This window comes from Natator depressus, chromosome 2 (assembly GCF_965152275.1).
Source record: "Natator depressus isolate rNatDep1 chromosome 2, rNatDep2.hap1, whole genome shotgun sequence".
Lineage (NCBI taxonomy): Eukaryota > Metazoa > Chordata > Testudines > Cheloniidae > Natator > Natator depressus.
The window spans coordinates 106,201,519-106,223,170 of NC_134235.1; the positions used below are offsets into that span (position 1 = coordinate 106,201,519).

General features: G+C 39.3%; 1 protein-coding gene and 1 long non-coding RNA gene across 2 annotated transcripts in view; both read right to left on the bottom strand.

Annotated features, from left to right (window-relative positions):
- LOC141982586 (uncharacterized) overlaps positions 1–19,894 on the bottom strand; it is a 102,946-nt gene extending 83,052 nt beyond the window's left edge. Inside the window, exon 1 of the long non-coding RNA XR_012638148.1 lies at positions 19,667–19,894. This is a non-coding gene — a long non-coding RNA (uncharacterized LOC141982586). The remainder of the gene's footprint in view (positions 1–19,666) is intronic.
- ID4 (inhibitor of DNA binding 4) lies at positions 10,301–13,014 on the bottom strand. The gene is made up of 3 exons (XM_074944794.1): positions 12,318–13,014; positions 11,142–11,200; positions 10,301–10,581 (listed from the first exon to the last, which is right to left on the bottom strand). The coding sequence occupies exons 1-2, from the start codon at positions 12,744–12,746 to the stop codon at positions 11,156–11,158; spliced, it is 474 nt and encodes a 157-aa protein (XP_074800895.1). The 5' UTR covers positions 12,747–13,014; the 3' UTR covers positions 10,301–10,581; positions 11,142–11,155.
- Positions 19,895–21,652: the final 1,758 nt, after the last annotated feature.

Genomic DNA, 21,652 nt, shown 5'->3' on the forward strand with positions numbered 1-21,652 from the left:
TAAAATGATACCAATAGGTCCTTAAAATGCAGACTCCAAAAGATTATTTCTACTGCTTCCATTCCCTGTGGTGGCACATAATTTTCTTGCTAAAAGGATATATCCCATTATAATGTTTTTTTAAATCATAGATGCATTTATTTCAACACTAAGAGATGCTACACACTGGGAATGGATTCCAGTGAACAATACTAATATTGACTCTTTCTATGGACAACAAAGGGGTGTTTAAAAGTTACACTGTATCTTGCTGTCAAATGTAAAATATTCAATATTAACTTTATATGCATATTGAATAAGCAATTAATAATACAATAATAATGATAACATCTCCAGTCCTTACACAGGCAAAGCTCTTGTTATACCAATGGGAGTTTGTAAAGAGCAAAGAATGCAGCATTTGGTTTTGTCAGTGTAGACTATGCCCTCAGATGAGACAGATATAATAAGATATGGAAAGCACCACCAAAATGTCCATGAAGTATAAGCTTTAACACGTGCTATCATCACTATTGAAAACGAAAAACAAAGACATGGGTTTACATGTCCCACCCATAATCTCACACACACACACGCAGAGATTTGCACAAAATCACATTTATTCCATTGGCCCCTTGATTTTAATACCAAGGTGTTTGTCTGACTCTGTCAGGTTAGATATTGAGGCCATTATAAGAACTGAGGACATATGACTGGAAGGGACCTAGGAGTCACCAAGTCCCAGTCTCCTCCTATCACAGGCAACTTTTATTTTGCTCTTCCTAAACTGAGGTAAATCAGGAGTGACTTAAAAAAAGTCAGTGGAGAGATATTGGTGTAAGCTGAAGGAGAATTGTGCCCTGATTGCTTAGCTTTTTGTAATTGCATGTTCAGTGAGTCTGCTTATGTCATTTTTATTGTACACATTTTCTTGGGATCTTTTCTGTAGGAGATCTAGGTAGAAAGCACAAAAACAACAAAACTGATTTAACACATTTGCTAAATCAGACCCATTCATTGTGAAACCTTTAGTTGTCTATGACTATTATGATAATAAACGTTGTTGAGCTCTGGTTGTTACATGCACAGCTCTGTACTAACTGCTCTCCACCACTTTCCCATTCTCTCATGTTAGCAACACCCTACACACCTGTTCAAATAATATTACTATTGCCTTGTGTTGACACCAAGTCCACCCTTTCCTTTCATATAATAAGAGCTCGTGGGGAACTGTAAATTGAAAGCTAGTGGTAGCAGAAGATGATTGTTTACCTGTCTCTAGTTTGTTGACACAGATACTTCTAGCAAGAGTTGAACAAAGATCAGTTTGACATCCTTGTTAAGCAGGATTTGTCCCCCACCCACCAAAGTTAACCAGTTGCTATTCAACTTTGAATTGTGCAGGTGTTCCATCACACCTGTCTGAAAGAAAACAAAATACAGTTTGTCTCAATATGGATATTCCCCTAGCAGGATAAAAGACAACCTCACCCTGCAATATAGACACTAGCATTTGTTGTAGTATTTCAGTGAATCCAAACAAACAGAGAATGATACCCCTGTTTATATTTAGCATTCAAGCTTAACACAGTAAAACAATTCCAAACAATCTAATTTAACAAGCATCTGAGCCTGCTATCACTGAGTTAGTGGCCAAACTCCCATTGACTTCAATAGGAGCAAAATCAAGCCCTAAATGGCTCTTCTGAAGGGAAACAGAATCTTACAACTTTAAAAATGTTTATCTGTGTTATGGGCCAAATTTCCAAATGAGTGCTGTTGAAATGCACACATATTCTCCCACACATCTAAGTTAGGTGCACAAATACTAAGTGCAAACACTCCAGTTGAGGTTTGCATGCATCCATAGCAGTATGCAGACACAACTCCCAGCTTACACATGTGCATTGGGGTGTTTGAACATCTAAGTCAGGCACATATAAATGTGGGTGCATATCTGTGAATGCCTATCTGAAAAGCAAGGCTTTTTAAAGGGTCTAATCAAAATGCCTATTGAAGTCATCGGGAGCCTAACTGCACAGAAAAGTAGTTTATAGGATTCAGATGATACCATTCTATTTGTTTTACATTTCTTCTTGCTGTAGAACTATCAGAGGAGACACCACAGCTGCATGTAATATCTGACCCAGAATGAATTATAGTCGTTTTAGATTAATAGATAAAAATAAATAGAAGTCCAAATCCTGATATCATTACTCAAACAAAAGTTTGTGACTCAACTGGGAGTTATGCCTGAGGAAGGAATGTGACTTAGAGTCTGATCTCCATTTATCAGTGTAAATCCAAATAACTTTAATGGGGTGACACCATTTTAAATGATGAAACAGAGATCAGAATCTGGGCCTGAGCAAGGAAGGAAGGAAGGATTTTGCCCATATCTTTAGAAGCTATCATTCAATCACTCCATGTTTGGATTTCCCATTTAATGGCTGGATTCACAGAATCATAGAATATCAGGGTTGGAAGGGACCTCAGGAGGTCATCTAGTCCAACTCCCTGCTCAAAGCAGGGCCAATCCCCAGGATTTCAAATCCCCTTGAAATCAACGGTAAGACTCCTACTGACTTCAATGGGCTTTGAAATAGTCTTTAAGCTCAGATTCTGTAAGGTATTTAGGTACTTAAGTACCACTGATTTCAATGGGAATTTGGTGCCTAAATACCTTTGGGGATTTGGGCCTAAGTCTGTAGGCATTCCAAAGCTTGAAGGAACTGCAGAATCAGGTATATTAGAAACTAATAATAATAGTAAAACTGAATGCATCCGATGAAGTGAGCTGTAGCTCACGAAAGCTTATGCTCAAATAAATTTGTTAGTCTCTAAGGTGCCACAAGTCCTCCTTTTCTTTTTAGAAACTAATTGTTTCCCAGAAAACATTATTATAAGCAATTTGTCCATTTCAATAATGAAAACTATGCAGGACGTAAATATTCTATTTCACTATAAAAAGAAGCTTACTATATCAGAGTCCATTATAACCAGGGTCAACTGTAATTAGAATCATTTTCTTTATATTTGACTATGAAAAGATGTTCCTGTATTTCTGGGAAAGTGTGTACTATACTGATGCTTGCCAGTTTGGCAGAGATTTATATATTGACTATAAACATTTCCTCTGGGCTGCAACTTATATAATAAAACTGTTATCCAGGCAGGAAGTATATTTTATGAATTTTTTATTTTTTGCGTATGTTCAGTAAATTTCATACTAAATTGTGAAAGTGCAAAACAAAATTTAAAAGTTTATCATGATCAGATGTTTTGTTGTAGTCAAAAACAACTTTGTCTTTCAAAATGGAATGCTAACAGCTTATTGATGGTGAGGGTCTAGGACCTCTTGAATGGATCAGCTGAATTTTAAACAATTTGAAAATAGATATATGCATGTACAGCAACTTTTCATTGTTTTTATTCTGCTCATTTGTAGCAAATGACGAAGTCCCGAAGAGGTTAACACAAACAAGGTACACCTAGAAGTGAGACTGTTTAAACTGGGTAAGCGAGGCAGAACATTCATACAAGTAAATTACTCTGCCAGTAATGTTTAGCATTCCCATCCCTATTGTTGTAGCCATTTGTGTTTGAATGGACTTTATCTCCCTCAGCCCAGCTTTGCCTCCTTCATGATCTTGCATTGAGGTTATAGGGTCCTCTTATCTATATGGGCCACTCATGTTTAAGGAACTGGAAACTGTTACATTCCTCTCACAGTTTCTTACACATTCTTCCATTTAGGTGGAACTGTTAACCACCCAATTGAAAAAGAAGGGTGTGTGGCCCCTAATGTTATTCTTTAATATCTGAAGTTGCACAGAGTCATCAACATGGAGGCCCTGTGTCTGTGCACTGATTCCTGGCCCCTCTCTGCCCAAACTAGTCCCATTCCACCATGGTTCCTGAAAGATCCAGTCCAGTGGGTTTCCCCACTAGCCCCACAGTCCCCATTGACTTTCCATCCCCATCATAAATTGGGGAAAGGAAGTGAGTTGACACTGATACCGTCATCATTTACCTTAACTACTAAAGTTACACAGGGCTGGGAAGTGTGATACTGCCCTCATGGCCATTTCCTCAGCAAGCTTTCTACATGTGAAGCCCATCCTCCAGTTAGCCCATAGGGGCTTCAGCAGGGTCAAAGGGAAAGATGATGATGTGAATATAGCACTCTGCCCTTCTGCTCCCTTGAGGCCAGGATCTGCCATATCCTCTGCTTGTGGAAGCATAGGGTTCATTCTAGCCTGTAATCCTGCATTTCTGATGTCAGCATGTTTACACAAGATGTCACAAATGCAGCTCAATGACTCTGCTGCCAGTAAGTGAAGAACAGGACACACTGTCAAGAAGGAAAAAAAATTCTGAAGAAAAGGACATGAAAAGTTAAATAGGTTTATGTTAGTCTGCTGCATTTGAAAGTTTTCTCCTCTTTAACGTTTGCAGAGGAGCTCTTCCAATCTGTTGAATACATAGAGTGATATTTATTTTTAAATGATGTAAATACATATGTAGATGATAGACTGTAGACTCTCTGAATGAAGTGGTAGCCTGTTGAATAAATAATACACTTTCAAAAAGTCTAAATATGAATTTACAAGATAAAGTGTAACGGCTTCAAAGGAGCCATTGATCTATGGAGTACATAATATGCATGTTAGAAGTCATTGAAATACTTATTTACATGACATGCTGCTCACAAGGAGCCATTATGGCCTTTAAATAAATGGTATGCAGTGTAAAAATTGTCTAAGCAAATCATTTCTTTTATCAGACATTAGTGTATCATGTCAGCTGATAAACACATACTTTTTTGAAAAAAACAAACCCAAGGCTAAAAGGAGGTGAAATCAGAAAAACATGTCAAAGGGTGTTTCCAGCCCATCGAAGGAAGGAAAATTAGGGTATGTCTACAGTGCAATTACGCACCCGTGGCTTGCCCGTGGTAGCTGACTCCAGCTCTTGTGGCTCGGCCTAAGGGGCTGTTTAACTGTGGTGTAGACATTCAGGCTTGGGCTGGAACCTGGGCTGTTGGACCCTGCGAGGTGAGAGGGCCCCACAGCTCAGGCTGCAGCCCAAGCCTGAACATCTACACTGCAATTAAACAGCCCTGTGAGCCCAAGTCAGCTGGCACAGGCCAGCCGTGGGTTTTTAATTACAGTGTAAACACAGCCGCAGAGGCAAGAGTCTAGGCTCTGCTCCTGGCCTACACTATCCTACACAATGGTTCTTCCACCATTGTTAGGACTGGTGCTAGACCACCAGTGGAAGAATTGCTAGTATTTCTCAGTGTACACAAGCCCTATGGGCCATATTTTCCCCTTTGAAGCCAAAAGTGCAAATGGGAACACCCTCATACCAGCCACCCCCGGACTTCGTAAAAGTTACCATACACTTGTTTTTCTTCCCGCTGATGTGTTTATCCTCTCTCTGTGTTTGTTATAAGCAGAGAGTAGGGCTACAAAAACCACTGAGGGTTAAGGATCCATGCAACAATACCCTAACTGTGCCAATCGTGGCCAGCTGTAAAAAGGGGGCCCCCTCTGGATGCCATCTTCCACATTGACCACTAGCCATAGCAGCACAGCTGGCGTGCTAACTTTGCTGCCATTGGCTGAATGGCACACTGTTGCACTCTTTGACATCTCTGATGGGGAAAGTATTAACTTACAACACATAGGACCCTATCCAAAGCCCATTAAGATAAATAGGACTCCTAGAATTGACTTCAATACGCTTTGGATCAGGCCCATAATTTTTGCGTATAGGAGCATACCACTTAGTGGAGTTCATTCCCAGGACAATGCCCCTTTCTGTATGTTCTGTTCACTGCATGACTGTTGTGGAAGGGATTTAGCCAGTTACACGGGAGTGGGGGACAGCATCATACAACGCAGCTTTTTCCCCCAAACTGCTTTTTATCTGGTTTTGCTCTATTCTGCACTAGATTGGGTGGGTGATGTTGGTTGGAGCGTAGGGGCTTTTGTCCTTAAATCACCCTCTTGTGCCTAGAAACTGCAGGGTCTAAGAACAGTACCATGGATTATAAACTCTATGTAATTCCTATTTGTGGTGTTGGAAGAACAGACTTCTGTATGTACTGCACAACATAAGGGCAACAGTAAGAGTTAAGTAAGAGCAGTGTTTACCACAAGTGACAGTCTTAACTCTTCTTGCCTTTTATGCATTTAGGAGAGATCCATAACATTAATGTGTCTTGTGGTTTTATTACAATGTGGATCTGCTCAGTGTAAGATGAAAGAATAAATTAGGAAGGCATTTTATATAGACAAATACATTTGTGAATCTTTTTCAATTAAATGGACCAAACAGTTTGGTTCACTGGTGTAAATCTAGAATATCTCCATTAATTTATATGTATATGCATCAGGCATAAATTTAGCTCAGTGTGTCTTAAACAGGATATTTAATATTGCTTTGAGAATAATGTAGGTAACGGTGTCTGCATTCCTACAGAACAAACCATGAGATGGTATTGCAACTAAAATCACTGTTTTTATACCATTACTTTTTTTGATACCATAAAGATTTAGGTAAAATTTAAACACACACAACTATTCGTTCATTCAAAAAGAAATAGTAAACTAATATCTTATGTTTACATAATGCTTTTCACTCTATGATCTCAAAGTACTTTTCAAATGTTTAATTAATCTAGCATTAGAACACACCTGTAAGGTAGCTAAGGAATATATTACAAGCACTTCTCCTATGACTGAAATGCCTCAACTGTTTAACAACACTACACAACAATTTAGGAAGTGAAAACAAATGCCATAGCCATCTGAAATGGCAGATAATAATTAATAAACAGGATGAATTTGACTAGAACACTGCAGTAAACACTTTCATGCTTATGAAATTGGAAAGGGCTCCTTAATGACTGCAAGTGATCTGAACTTTAATATTGCACCTAATCTAAAACACACACAGTGTGACATATCTAATAATCATTGACATTCAATGGATATTATAAAAGTTAAGGATAGAAAAGACCTATGCAGTCACCTCATCTGTCCCTCCTTCCAATGCATTTTCCAGCCCCTTTTCTAATGTAGTTTTAAATGGTCTCAAGCAACGGAGAAGCTGTGTCTCGTGACTTCCCTTAAGAATCCATTCTGGAATCAATTAACTGATCCTGATAATCAGCCTAAATTTTCCTAAAGTTAATTTCCTTCCATATCTGAAACTTTTGTCTCACAGCAAGATTAATTAAATAATAATATCTAAGAGTTTGTCCATTCATCCCAATGTACTTTAATGATGTGTACTTATCTTTGTAAAGACATATAAGTGGAAAACTGAAACACAGAAAATAAGTTAGACAGCAGCTTGCTCCAGAGCAGGGAATAGAACACAGTTCTCCCAATTCCTAATCTGACAGCCACTCCACTGATCAACCATAACTTTTGTCAATGAAATGGCTCCCTTTAAGGAACGATTTAGGTACTGTCTAACAATAAATCAGACACTTTGGGAAAGATTTTTTTTAATTCTATGAATATTCATTGGGGTGTGGAGCAAGTGAAACTATGTATAGGGTTAAATAAAAGTTATTTTGTAAGAAGCTAAAGGTGGTGACAAATAAACTTTGTAAGTAAAAAAAAACCCAGTAGTTAGGTGTGTACTGATGTTAATAATCCATAAACAAGCTGTTAAGTTGTCCTTGTTTACAGTTTCACACATTGCATAAGAAATAAACCAAGAACAGCATCTCCTATGTGTGGAATATTTTTCCCTTTTAATGTTGCATTGAAGCCTTTAAATCTGGAGCGTTAAGGACATTTATAGAACAACAAAAGATTTCTCATGGCATTTAAAAAAATTAATTTTTCTAACTGATCTAAATTGTTGCATAGCACCATTTTTTTAAAAAGCTACGGCCAAAGCCTTGTCCCATTTAATTCCATGGGAATTTGCCTTAACGTGGCACCAGAATTTGATACTTAAGAGTGCATTCTATATTGTTAAAGAGACGTAGGGGTACAGGTTCCAGCAGGAGCTCTCCCAATAAACTCTTTATTTGTGCAAACATTACAAAGTGGTTTCATATTTTTGAGGCAGCTCGTTTTGCTTTTTCCTTCCTACTACCCCGAAGTAGCAGAACAGTGTTTAACTGGCAACAAAAAATATGACTGAAAATTAAGTCTTGTTGACTTCTGGGGAAAAAAAAAATCATACATAGTATGTCCGTCTATGTAAGATAAAATAGGTGGGCACTACAAATGCCAAATTTTAACAACAAACAACAACAAAAAATCCAACAAACAAAACAAGCCTATCCCACAAAATGAATAGATTAAACAACTCCATGGGGCAGGTAAAGGGTTTTTTGAATTTTCCTATTTCTGTAACATGAGAAAAACAGACTTCAGTACAAAATTCTAGTATTAGTGTTTTTATTACTTATTCTCATTGCATTATTTGAAGAAAACAGCATTAAATGTTTTTACTTCAGAGAAGCATTACTTGATATTACAAGCACTTATATTTTGTTTATTAAACTAACATTATTACAACTTCAAAGGTGGGACTATAGGAAGTTTCAGAACTTGTTTCTTGTCTCTTAAACCAGTTTTACACGTATGAAACTCCATTGATTTTAATGGATATGCAGTGGCATGTTTGCAGATAAGTGTTTGCTGTTTTTTTGGCTTGTTTGATCTTAATGCAATTATTTTAAGAAAATATTCATCTTGTTAACATATTACCACTTTAGTTGTTAGCTAGCCACCACAGCAGTTGATTTCCTCATAAATATTTAACATAATAAAAAAAGTCCCTTGGGCCCTAACACTTTTGACACTTGTATAATCTAAAACAAATCCTCCCACTTTTTAAATCAAACAGACCATGTTACACACACAGTTGGCTAACTATTTACAAAGCACCCAATTAAATTCTGCTTAATTCTCCCACTGTCTGAAAATCCCACCTCACTGATCCGTGGACTACTGATCACACAAAATGCATAACTTTCTCATAGCTTGGACATTACTTTACAGACTGTAAAACTTTATTGTACATAAGACTGCTATAAAATGAACTCATCCATTAAGCAACACGTATAAGAAAGTGAAGCAATTGTATAAATTTAGAGGACTGAAGAAATAAGCAGAAGAATCACAGTACAAAGACACGTAAATCTAGTTTAATGTTCACATGTAGAATTTACACATCACAGAGATTAAACAGGATTTTAACTGTAACATAGCTGCAATGAAATGAAAGTCATTTTGTATTAGAAAAATAATCTTGATGCAGTTATCTGATTTTTGGTCTACTTAAGTTCATTTTAAGATGGATTTACATCACTGATCATAATGATTTTGCTTGTGTGCTTTTCCACAATCCCATATCAATATTCTTTGGACGAAACAGTAACTGTTCATTTGTTAATGGTTTGCCCTTTGGTTGCAAGCAGAGAACTGTTTTCACTTGTTAAAAGTAATATGCAATAAGAATGAAAGTTTGTGACAATAAACCTTTTGTTGTTAAATGAAGTTCCACAGTAAGTTTCTTGATTTTGATGCAACAGCAGATTTTATAAAAGCTGATTAAAGACCTAAAGCATTGCCTTCAATATGAAAAAAGTAGATAGAATTTGTTTTTCTAATCTCAGTAAAAAAAAAAAAAACACTGTCTTAACACTACTTGTATATAATGCACTAAAAACCCGTGTGCCTAATTGACAAAAGTGTAGTTTCAAAATGTATAATACAATTATCAACATTTTAATCTAGATTGAAGAAAAACACGTTTGTATGGACTCAACACAAGTTTATTTGCAATTAGACATCTCATGCAATCATGCAGGACCACTAGCTATAGCTGTAACTTCCAAGTCTAAAAAGACACTGGGCAAAAACCTTAACTGTCAAGATATTTTCATATTAGCAGCTCTGTACCTGAGCTGTAAATAATGTTCTAAAGAAATATTCCCACACATTAAAAAAAACATACACACCTTTATAATATTTACAAAAAATATTTAATTAAAAATATTTTATAATTACAGTAGTCTATTAAAGCATATACTTTTCTCACTTACACTTATAGAACATCTCTATATATACACAGTATGAAATGTCACTCATTTATCTATACAATATGTAACATTCCTGCAGGGAGAAGAAAGTTCCCTGGGCCCCAATAAAATCATCTATTTTAAACAATAGATGTCAAATATATCTACAATGCTCTGGTAGATTAGTAAAGCTTCAAAATTCAGCTGCTCGGTCCCTTACAGTTATAGTTCTAAAGTTTGATTTACTCTCCATCTTCTATCCAACAGAAGAGTCACACTTTTCTGCTTAAGTTTTAAGTCTCATCCCACCAAAATAAACAAACAATTCACATCTGCTATAAAATGCACAGAAAAAAAAGACATGTTTAAAATGCTATGAACGTGCAAAACGGTGAAAGGTTCTCTCTCAGAAGGAAGCATGGAAACGATTCTGGGGTTGAATTATTTTTTCCTCTCATCTGATGGCTGATATTTCTTTTTCCCCCTCCCTCTCTAATGTGTTTTTCTCTGCTCCTCTGGCTCTGGGTCTGCCTGCTGCACACCTGTGGAAGAGGAATGAATAGAGGGGGTGTGTGAACCGTTTTTGCTCCAGACTGAGTGGCGCCACCAACAAAACACAAGACATGCTTGATCAACAACCCAAAACAAACCAGGTCAAACAACAACCTCAGCTCCCATGCTAGGCCAAAACAGAGGAATACACAGCTGCAAGCCCCAGTGATAAGCGCTTGACACAGGGGGTTTAAATAATAATAATAAAATAGGCTTCCAGCAAACCTTGTTTGCTCAGTCCAGACCCCACTTCTGCACTCCAGATGAGACAAAAAGGAAAGACAGTCTCAATGCTAGGAAAAGAGACTTTCTTTAGCAAAGAATGTAGGTGCACTCAGGTCAGAGAGGCACTAGTGCTTCTAGAATAATACATGATTCATGCATTTAATGGAGAAGAAATTAACTCCTAAGGAATGCGCAAGACTCCAACCCCTTTGAAAAAAAGAGCTAGCTGAAACATTTACAGTGCAAAGGGCACTGGTGTAACAATCCTACAGATGGCAGAGATGCAGCCTTTTCTCTAGATGCCCAATAATTAACTGAGACTCACCTTGAGAGTGCAGTTCAGCGGCACAGAATACTGTCCCCCTGCTTGTTAACAGCGCCAGCCTGCACAACAAAACACCAGTAAAAAAAAATAAAAATAAAAATGAGTGCAAATAATTAGCTTGGCCATGATACCTGTGCTTGTGTCTGGATCACGCACACGGGCAGAGACCAGCCTTGAGAGGTGACAAGCTCCACAATGGAGAGCGCAAGCCACAAGGACTGCCAGCCTGGGCCAGCCAAGTCCTACCGCCCACAGATCAGTGCACCCCACAGCAGGTTGCTAGATTCTCAGCGTGACACCTCCTGGCTCCGACACAGGCAGGGACACCAGGGGCTGCTGAGTGTCACATTCCGAGCACGCAGCCGGACCCGTCACCCTGGCACCGCCGGCTGGAGAGTCACAGGTTCCTTTCTGTCCCTCAGAAGCAAACGCCTTTTGCTGCTAAGGGTGGATCCCGGAGAAGAAAGATCCTTCCCGCTCCCAGCCACAGCCACAGCCTTTTTTATATACAGAAGGGTTTATAAAGGGTTTCAGGGTGTGTGTATACATATATACATATACCCTGAAACAGTTAAATGTGCACACTCCCCTTAAGTGTTTAGATCAGCTATAGTACCCGTAAGTGTGTCCAGAATCATTGTACGGATTCCTGTGTGTACACACATTAGATATACTTCCCTGACTGGCTATAACTATACAAGAAGGGTAGATGTGTGCGCGAATGTCTGTACACACACAAGCGTACACCTCATCATTCTAAGGGGAAGCGTATGCCCCGGTACAAAGTGTGTGCATCTACAGACAGGTGTGTGTGAGATGCACACACTGAATGGATCACACAACGGAAGTACGCTGAACAGCGGCTATCGGTGCATACTTGCGGACAGATCCTGCTCGCACTAAAGTCAATGGCAAGACTCCCGCTGACTCCCGATCGGGTCTCGGGCGCCCGTAGCACGAACACACGGATACCGTCCGTGTAGCACTCACACGCCTAAAGGGAATCTCTGTCGACGCCGGAGTCCGGGGTACCCTGGCCACACACCCTTCACGGAGCGCCCAGTATGAGCCCTGCAGTCCCTAGCTGGCTGGCCAACGCTACACGTACACATCCCTGCCCAGCGTGGGCAACACGGCCAGGGCAGCGCCTCGCGTTTTCCCTGCCACGGCGCTTACCGGGTCGGTGTTGAGGGCTGTAAGCGGGGTCCGGGGGGTGGCTGCGGGACAGCTCCCTGGGTGCAGCGGGGGTGGCTGCTGTTGCTGCTGCCTGAGCAGAGCCGGGTGCGTCTCCAGAGCCAGCTGCAGGTCGAGGATGTAGTCGATGACATGCTGCAGGATCTCCACTTTGCTGACCCGCTTATTGGGCGGGATGGTGGGCACTAGCTTCCGGAGCCGGCTGTAACAGTCATTCATATCGCACTGCAGGCACAGCGACGCCGGCTCCTCGCCCGACGGGGCCCCCTTGCAGCCGTGTTCGGCCAGGCAGCGCAGAGCCAACTGCCCGCCTCCGCCGCCTCCTCCTCCGCCGCCGCCTCCTCCAGCGCCGCCGCAGCAGCCCGCCTGTGCCTTCCTGCTGGGGTGGCGGACGGGGCTGACCGCTTTCATGGTGCACAGGGAGAGGTCCCCTCGGGCACCGATGCACACCGCGCACCGCCCGCAATGCAACAAGAGGCAGCGCTCAGCCAACGCAGCGATCCCTTCCTAACGCAGCCACGCAGGGGCAGCCCGTCTCTGGATACAATCTCCGGGCTTTGCCAGAGGGGATGCCAGACCGTGCGAAGAAAAGCCACCCACCCAGGCTAGTCATTCACTACCCCTCCCCTTCGCTCCCACTACAGCCCAGCCGCCTCTGCTCAGCCCGGCTTGCAGCGCCGCCCTATATATATAGCACGGGGTACAGACAGGCGGGGCTCGCGCTGCCCTGGCCCGGGGAAAGGAGGAGGTAAGAGGCGCGCGGGGGAGGGGAAATGTGTGCAAAGGAGAGGGGAGGAGGGGGTGCGGAGCGCCGCGCTTTGGCCAATCACCGCCGCCTCCTCCCTCCATGGAACGCCGCTCTGGCCAATGGCGAGGACGCTCCATGCCGTCAATGCTGTGGGGTCTCGGGCTGGGAAGAGTGCTGAACCCAAGAGAGCGGAGGGAGGAGGAGGAGGAGAGAGAAGTTCCTAGGAAGGAAGAACTGCGGGAATGCGAATGGAATTCACTCTGCTGCTGAATGAGGCTGCTGAATCCTGCCATTCCCATCGGCACTCACAACTGGCTGTGCCAGCAGTAGGCATCCCCTCCTCTGATCTATCCTTGAAGCCTGCAAGGAGCAATTGGAGATTGCTCATGTCATTTTACCGTACACACTTTTTTTTTTTGGCTGTCTATTTATTCTTAAGACTGCTTAATCATCACCAGCAAATATTTCTACCAGTAACAGAGGTGGGGATGCTGTTTGCAATTTCTAGCCTCATTCAATGTATTTTTTTTTAACCTTTCACTGCTTTCCTCCCCCTACACGTAGACACACAGAGTCTTTTGAGGGACGTTGATTTAAAGGAAAAAATAATCCAAATTTGAGTGCGGGGGGAGGGGTAGAAGATCAAGAAAAGCGATTGCTGTGGAACATTAAATTAGAGCACATAATTATTAAAAATTCATGGAGATGGAGTATTTAAAATTCCTCTATGACATATAATATTAATCCATTTTATGTAAAATTCATACCTGTAAATTAATTTGGTCCATTAATGCATCAGATCACGTATTAGTAAATGTATCATGTTTTAAATATGATGCTAGAAATGTCCAGAGTTCTGTACTTTGAGACAGCACATTAAAATTAACAGGCACATACTCCAGAGTCCTGCCTAGGTCGTTGTGTGGTGGATTGCAGCCTTTTAATTTAATCATGCCTTGCTTAAACTTTCTATTAACTCCTCATGAGGATTCAGAACAGATGCAGGTGAACTGAACATTAGAGTAAGAAATAAAAGGCACAATCTTGCAACTCATACAAACAGTCCTTACTCCTTACCTATGTAAACTGTTTCAATTATTTCAATAGAACTATTTACTTGAGTACAGTGCTGTTTGAATGAGCAAGGGCTGCAAGACTGGTGAGTAAAATTTAATAGAAGGAAAGAAATTCATAGTTAATGGTGACTGATGATTGCATTCCCCCACCACACCTAGTCACAGAGTGATGTACAAAGGATACAGAGGGAAACAGTTAAGCCTAGAACCTTGAATGGGAGGAGAGGTTGGGTCATCTTTTCATAACAGTATAAAGAGTGCATATTTTCCACCCCCTAAAAGTTACAATATCAGTCCCCAATCCTGCAAAGACTTATGCACATTCTTAACTGTACACACTATGAGTAGTGTGTACAATGGGGCTACTTACAGGGCATAAAATTAAGCACCTGTGTAAATCTTTGTAGGACTGGGATCTAAATTAGTGAGCTAAACAGTGACCATGTCATGACAGGCATATTGTCATCAGCTATATACTCTGCTATACCTTACACTGGTTTTACACCGTGAAACTCCAGGAACTTCAGTGAAGTTACTCCTGATTTTCATCAGTGTGATACATCAGGCCCTAAATTATAGTTATGTCTTGCCTATTCCCCAGACTCTTGATGAGATGGACAGACGTAAGGTTTTTCATTTTCAAAAAAATAATCTGTAGATAGTGTTAAGTATGTAGACTAAAATCTTGCTGATCTGATCTTAATTAAAATCTCTGTGAAACTAGGTACACTATAGAATTTAATTGGTCTATTTGTATAGAATCAGAGCTGATTTGACCTCACTGAAAATTTGTGGGAAATCCTAGTATGTAACCATTTCTCCTGGAGCTGATCTGATGTGAACAGATGTGTATATATATATATATATAATAAACCCCATTGGCATCATGGAAATTCCATTGAGACTGATTTGGGTCCTAAAGATTAGTCAATATTTTTGGAAATTTGCGATATCTTGATATGTTACAGATCTATTTTTTCATCAGTCTACTTCCATAACACAGGAGCCAAATGGTACTGTATGGATTTTTGTGCATTGTTGCAGACTCATCTAAAATTTATGGGAAAATGTTATGTGTTCCCATTGCTGACCTATCAATATAAATTGTGAAAAAAACTTGTCCTATAAATATTCAGGGACTTCCTCTGGTAACTCCCTCTGGTAACTCCCTATAATACTAATGATACATGATAGTCTGCCGTGCATTGATGAGCAAGCAGACATCAGTTCCCTGTCAACAATTGGCCTGCTTCTGCTCTCATTGAAGTCATTGGCAGTTTTGCCATTGACTTCAATGGGAACAGGGCTGGGTCCAATGTTTTTTCTGTTTAGATTGGATGTGCCCCAGAAGTTAATTAAATTGCTCTAGTAGTGTATTGGGAACCTCAATCTGTTAGGAATCATGCACTGAGTTGAGCATAGTGAAACTCTTTATCCATACAAGAAGAGAGGGGGCAGTAACTGCTTTTCACTCCTTAGTCCTATTAATAGCAATATTTTTCAACGTTCGAATATATAGGTGTTAACTGCTCCTGTTTTGAACCATACCAATTACGGATTTATAAAAACTCCTCTGGATATCTTAAAATGAGTGGTCCCTTCCAGGTTAGCTGGAGGAGTTCTCCTCTGTTGGCTGAGTTACTCCGTGGATTAGAGTCCCAATTCCCAGTGTTACCAACTCTGGCTGTATATTTTGTGCTTGAAGTGATCATCTTATTTGAGAATATCTAAATTCAAGCCAGATTATTAATATTAAATATAACAGTTTCTTTTGCTTTAAATATAAAAACAAAACAAGTTAAAAATGTAAACATCATTACTGGCTAACCTTCCTTGCGTGAATGGAGCCATTTAAATCAGTGAGACTTCTCTCGTGAACAAAGCAAGTTGAATTTGGTCACACATTTCTGAATATGTGAACATATGATTCACTCCAATAGAAAAATAAACCCTTCCATTGACAGTGTATCAGGGTCACATGGCTCTTCAGGACCTCATACAGTGTCAAGGAACAGTTACAATTCTTCCATGAGCCGAATGAATGAGACATTTCCACTGAGATCATACTTGATTCACAGGTCTTTTGTATACAATACTATGCCGTTGAACCAACTACTGAATTGGATTGTAACATGTTATTTAAAATATTTGCAGCATATATAAATAGGGTTGCCAACCTCCAGGATTGTCCTGGAGTCTCCAGGAATTAAAGATTAATCTTTAATTAAAGATTATGTCATGTGATGAAACCTCCAATGTCCAACCAAAATTGGCAACCCTATATATAAAATATTAAAAACCCCACATTTATGTATGTAGTGTGCAGTAACCGTTAAATAATTTAAGCCATTTACATTTTTTTAAACAGAAAAAGAATTGTATAGACACACAGCGAGTATTGTCTGCACACAAGATGCTGTGGGATATAGCTTTTGAAAATTGTGCAATTCTTACTTAACAAGAATATTAAGAAGTGGCTTAGTTAACTGCTCCATTTTTTTTTGGACACACTCTCTAAACAGCTCAGTGAAATCCAGAACATTATTTAGAATTATTTTGCATAAGGCTGATAACCGGTATAATGAGTTTTATCCTGATGTGTGCCCAATCCTGCAAGGAGCTGAGCACCTCCTGCACAAGGTACCGAGAACCTCCAGTGCCCACTGACTTCAATGGGGGACGAGGATACGCAGCATCTCACAGGACTGAACATTAAAAAAGCATTATAAATCTCTGAATGGTTTATGGTTTATCAGGATAATAGCAATTGATCCCTCAGTGGTGCTATTACTGTATATTATTGCTATCACTTAAATGGCAATAATGTTGGTTATTTAACTTCAATTAAAATATCTAGCTAGTTGTGATGTCATTTATAATAACACAATAATGTGTACTGTGCTCTCCCACCCAACCCCACAGCTAATCTCCTGCTGGCAGCAGAGGTGAGGTAAAATGAAAAAAAAGGGGAAAGGGGGGAAATGAAAAAAGTGATTATTGGATGATTACTCCTACATGCATATATCCACTTGGATCCCCATGTCAGGTGGTAAGAATGACATGCTGCCTCCCGGACTCACAAGGTGGGATCAGTGAAGATCCTTAGAATCAGGAGGAGGGCAAAGTATCATGGTACAGTACAATTGTTCACCACTTCTGCAATTCCTAAGAGTCAGGTGGAATTCATCCCTTTTCTGGATACTGCTCTGCCATCCTTGCCAGAGAGATAACTCATCCTGTGGGCTCCTCAAACTACTTCTTTGAGCAAGTTTTCTGCTTCTGGAATCTGCCAGGTTACATTAACTGGCAGGTGTTTTAAAAACATGTTCTAGGAGAAGAAAACCCTGGAACACCCTGTCTCCAGCAAGTTTCTCACCTCCAGATGCCACTTTAAATTACACTAATTAAAGTCTGCTATTCTATATATGTTTCAGGAACAAAATATAAACATAGCCAACAAACTCACTTAACATAAGTTTGTTTTCTCCTTCCCTGTTTATGGTAATAAAAAAGCTGTTTTTCCTTTAAACAAAAAACTGATTTCCAAATCCTTCACCTCTGTTCTTTATAGCATCCTCCCCTATCTCCCACCATATGCAAGAAGTTTATCACAGAATAAAGAGGGAAAACATTGTGAGAACCCCTTGTTAGAATACTGGCAACACATACCTACTGTTTCCAACCACCCATTCCACTGGTGGCATGGATACAGACTTAAAATAATATGCTTGTTCCACTTGCCCAAGATATAATAAAAGGACAATATAACCTTGCTTTATAACCGCTTTCATATATTGCATTATATTTCCATTTTGAAAGTACTACAACATTTCAGAGTCAACAGATTTTTTTTTGGATGATGAGGTATTTGTTCAATTTAAAGCATCCTTCCTCATCACAAATCAGAGGTGGCAGTATACTTATATACAGTCATATACCTTGTCATGTGTTTTTCCTTCAGTTTCTGTCTTCTGCAAATAGGTACAGAATAAGTACAATAAGGGTGACCATTTCAGTGAGCAGAAGAGGTAGGGGAAGTTTCCTCCACTGCATGATATTTGGACAGTTGCTTTTTTTTTTTTTAAATAGGTGGGGCTGACAGTAACACCTATTATTAAGGTTACCTGATACTTCCCAGTATAAGATGCTGTTTTCAGTTGCTTTTAACTTCACCCAAACTACTACTATTTGGGCTGAAATTTACAATCCTGGCTGTCTGCCTCGGGTTGAATTTTGGGGGGAAATTTTGGATATACATTGAAATAACTAAAAAGGTTGATTCCTTATGAGTTGATGGGATGGAGAGGAGAAAAAATTCGTAGTGGGAGTAGAATATTTTCTTCCTCCTTCTCATTTATTTTCTCCTTTCCTTTCCTTCTCCCATCATTTTTTGTCCTTCCATGTGACAGAATGAGCACTAGTCTAATAATTGCACAGGAATGTCCATTTCTTTAAACAATACTATTTTGTACACATTGCCTTAAAATATTGTAGAACATGAGGCATCAACATCCTTTTTTTGAGGAAATGTACTGAAAACAAATCCTTCTAAATGTCAGATATAAAATTCCAAGGTGCATGTTTTGGGGATTCAAATTAATTGAAGAGGAGAGGAAAGGAATTTAAGAGAATAGCTGAGTATTCCTAGCAACTTCTGTAATATGCCAAATTCTAATACAAAGTAGCAGATTGAAGTTGAAGATCCAAACTTAACTTTGATTTTAATTCTTGTAGTTTTAGACCAGTCCAATGTGCTATATCATGCTACTGGTTTTAAAACAGAACTCCACAGCAAACCTATAGGAAGATCTGCTTGTAAACTGATAACATGGTATGACCTCATTTTATTTTCATATGTTGTTATGGGTTTGTATTAAGATTCATTTTATCACACACTTAATTAATCCTGCAGGGAGAATCAGCAAATAGCCCTAAATTAAATAAGTATCTGGATGTGTACATATTCACCTGTATATGTTATAGCTACATCAACGGTATCAGAATCTATTTTCCTGGGAAAGGTACAGCTTTGTCAGTAAAGGCAACTAAGTTCAAGCTGCAAAAAAATCTGCAGAAATAAAAATAATACTTAGCACTTATATAGCATTTTTTAAGCTCTCTGTTAGTATTAACTTTTTAATTAATCTGTTCTCCTTGAGTATTTTACTGTTTTCTCCAGAATCTCAGCTTTCCCCCCCCCGAAAGGAAACTTCTACGTTTACTTGACTCTACAGGTAGGGTCCTCGAGGCATACAGGATGTATATTACACACCATGATTTGAATCAAGTGCACAATGTTCTTGAGCTGTTGTTATGAATTGGCTCTCACTGCCCCTTTATGTGTGTGTTTTACCAACTCACTTTCACACATTACCAGCCTCTTCTGTTTCTCCTACAACAGTTGGTGACAAGATAACCATAGTAAATCTAAACCAAAATATATTAGTAGATTTAAAACAACAAAAAGTAAAACAAAATAGTATACAATTATTTCCTCTTTTATCTACCTGCCAAAGGTCTGGGTTTACAGTTCTGCTTCTCCTGTAGAAGAGACAGCTTGTGAAGAAATGACTGAAGGAAAGCTACAATAAAGAAATGAGTGTTGCATTTAATTGTAATAGTGGTTAGTTCTCTGGTCATTGTCCATAGTCTAGATTCAGGTCACGTGAAAGTGCTGCCTCCTGAGCTCATGAGCTTCCCCCATTTGTTTAAGTTAGCTGTTGTGGAGGTCATGGTTGTACAGAGAGAGAGAGAGAGAGAGACTCTTTCATGTAGGTACGGTCAACCTCATTGGTTGCAATGTCTGCCAATCCTGTTTCATTCAAATAGTCTGTTTAATTAATCAGTGACAACAGGACTGTCAAATGAAAATCTCTGTGCAGTGCAGCAGAGGTAGAAACGTGAGTGGATTAAAATCAAGTGATGCATTACAAATTAGGAGTGGTAGAATGGGAATAATAAAGAAAGGAGAAAGTGGAGAGAACATAGGATGATATAAGGATCAGTAAACTGAGATTCTTCATAAATTAAATGTATGTACCAGATTTACCAAATTTCACTTATTAGAAGGAACATTCAGTTATTTTAATTTAAGTGTAAGGCAGGTCTCAATGTTTTCCCTTTTGTAATGAAGGATTTTGCAATGTGTTTCAAGGACACATTTGAAATTTCCTTGTCCCATAAAAAACCCTCCCATATGCAAACTGACTCCATTTTACAACTTTGACTTTATTTTCTTATAAATGATATGTATGCAGTTAGCAAATTTCAATAATCAGCCTGCCTATGTTAGATAACTAAATATTTCAAGTTATTTGCAATACCAGTGAATATTTCCACTTCATAAGTATTTTCTAAAAATCCCCCTAAAGTGTTAAATGCATTGTTGTTTCAGCAATGCCTACACTCTATTAACTTGATACTTTGAGACTTTAAAGCACTGATCCTGCTCTCAATGGAGGGTTTGGCTTCTAGGGAGAGGTTGTCTTGAGGAAGCAGCACAAACCCTTAGTTGGTTAGTTGTTCTTTAAATTAATGCTACTTCTTACCTGAATATGGGTCTATGAGTAAGGACTGCTCATCTGAGAAATGGTTTGCAGAATTATGTACTAAGTCATTAGCCTGTTTCAAGCTAAACACTTCAAGTAATTGTAATTATCTTAAGAGCACTTGAGAACAGTTTTTAAAAATTTTCTTATATATATTCCAAAACCAAAAAACCTTAATTTAAAAGGGATTAAGGTTGGTTAGGTTTGACAGCCCTTCAAGCCAAACTCTAGAAAGCACCCTAGAAAGCAAGGAAATACCAACTTATAGGTCCTCTCTTAACTGTACCCCAGTGCCCACATAGTGTATTTCCATTGACAGTAACAGAGTCCACATTGCTGCAAAGAGCTTTCTTCTGCCTCCAACTGATAAGAAAACATATTATATATTAATTTCCCTCAGATTATAATGTAAATTAGTATAGTTCATTAATAGACTATTATATATACACAATCTCAATTTAAAGTACAGAATGTTTTATTTAAAACTTGCACCTCACCTCCTCCTCCTTCTTGTCCTCTAGTGTCTTCTTTTTCATGAACGGTCTTGCACGTGTGGTGTTAGCACTCCCTGTGGTGTTTGATGTTTTAGTAAGGTACATTGTCTCTCCTTTCCCTCTTTTACTGTACAGTTTCATTTTGATGTGGAGAAAGATGCACGCTTATCTCCTTGCATTGTGACAAAATATACCCCATAAAGTGGGTGTCTGTTTCTTTCTCCCTCCACTGCTAAAAGAGCCGATTGCTTCAGCTAGAGACCCATGTTGCTATAACACATTTTTTAAAAGCTCACTTATGCCACTTGAAACTTAAACTGAGGTTGCATAAACAGAACACACAATGGTGTAGACTCTGGTTACATCATTTATTTCCAATTATTATTGATGACCTTTCATAACTTGCTCGTAGCTCTACTTTGCTCTGTCACTTGTGAGCTATGAGGTCATC

Excerpts from the sequence above, each read along its gene's own strand:
- ID4 (XM_074944794.1), bottom strand. The coding sequence starts at position 12,746 with ATGAAAGCGGTCAGCCCCGTCCGCCACCCCAGCAGGAAGGCACAGGCG. Across the intron at positions 11,201-12,317 it reads CAGCCCTCAACACCGACCCG|GCTGGCGCTGTTAACAAGCA; the intron begins GTAAGCGCCGTG and ends TTTGTTGTGCAG.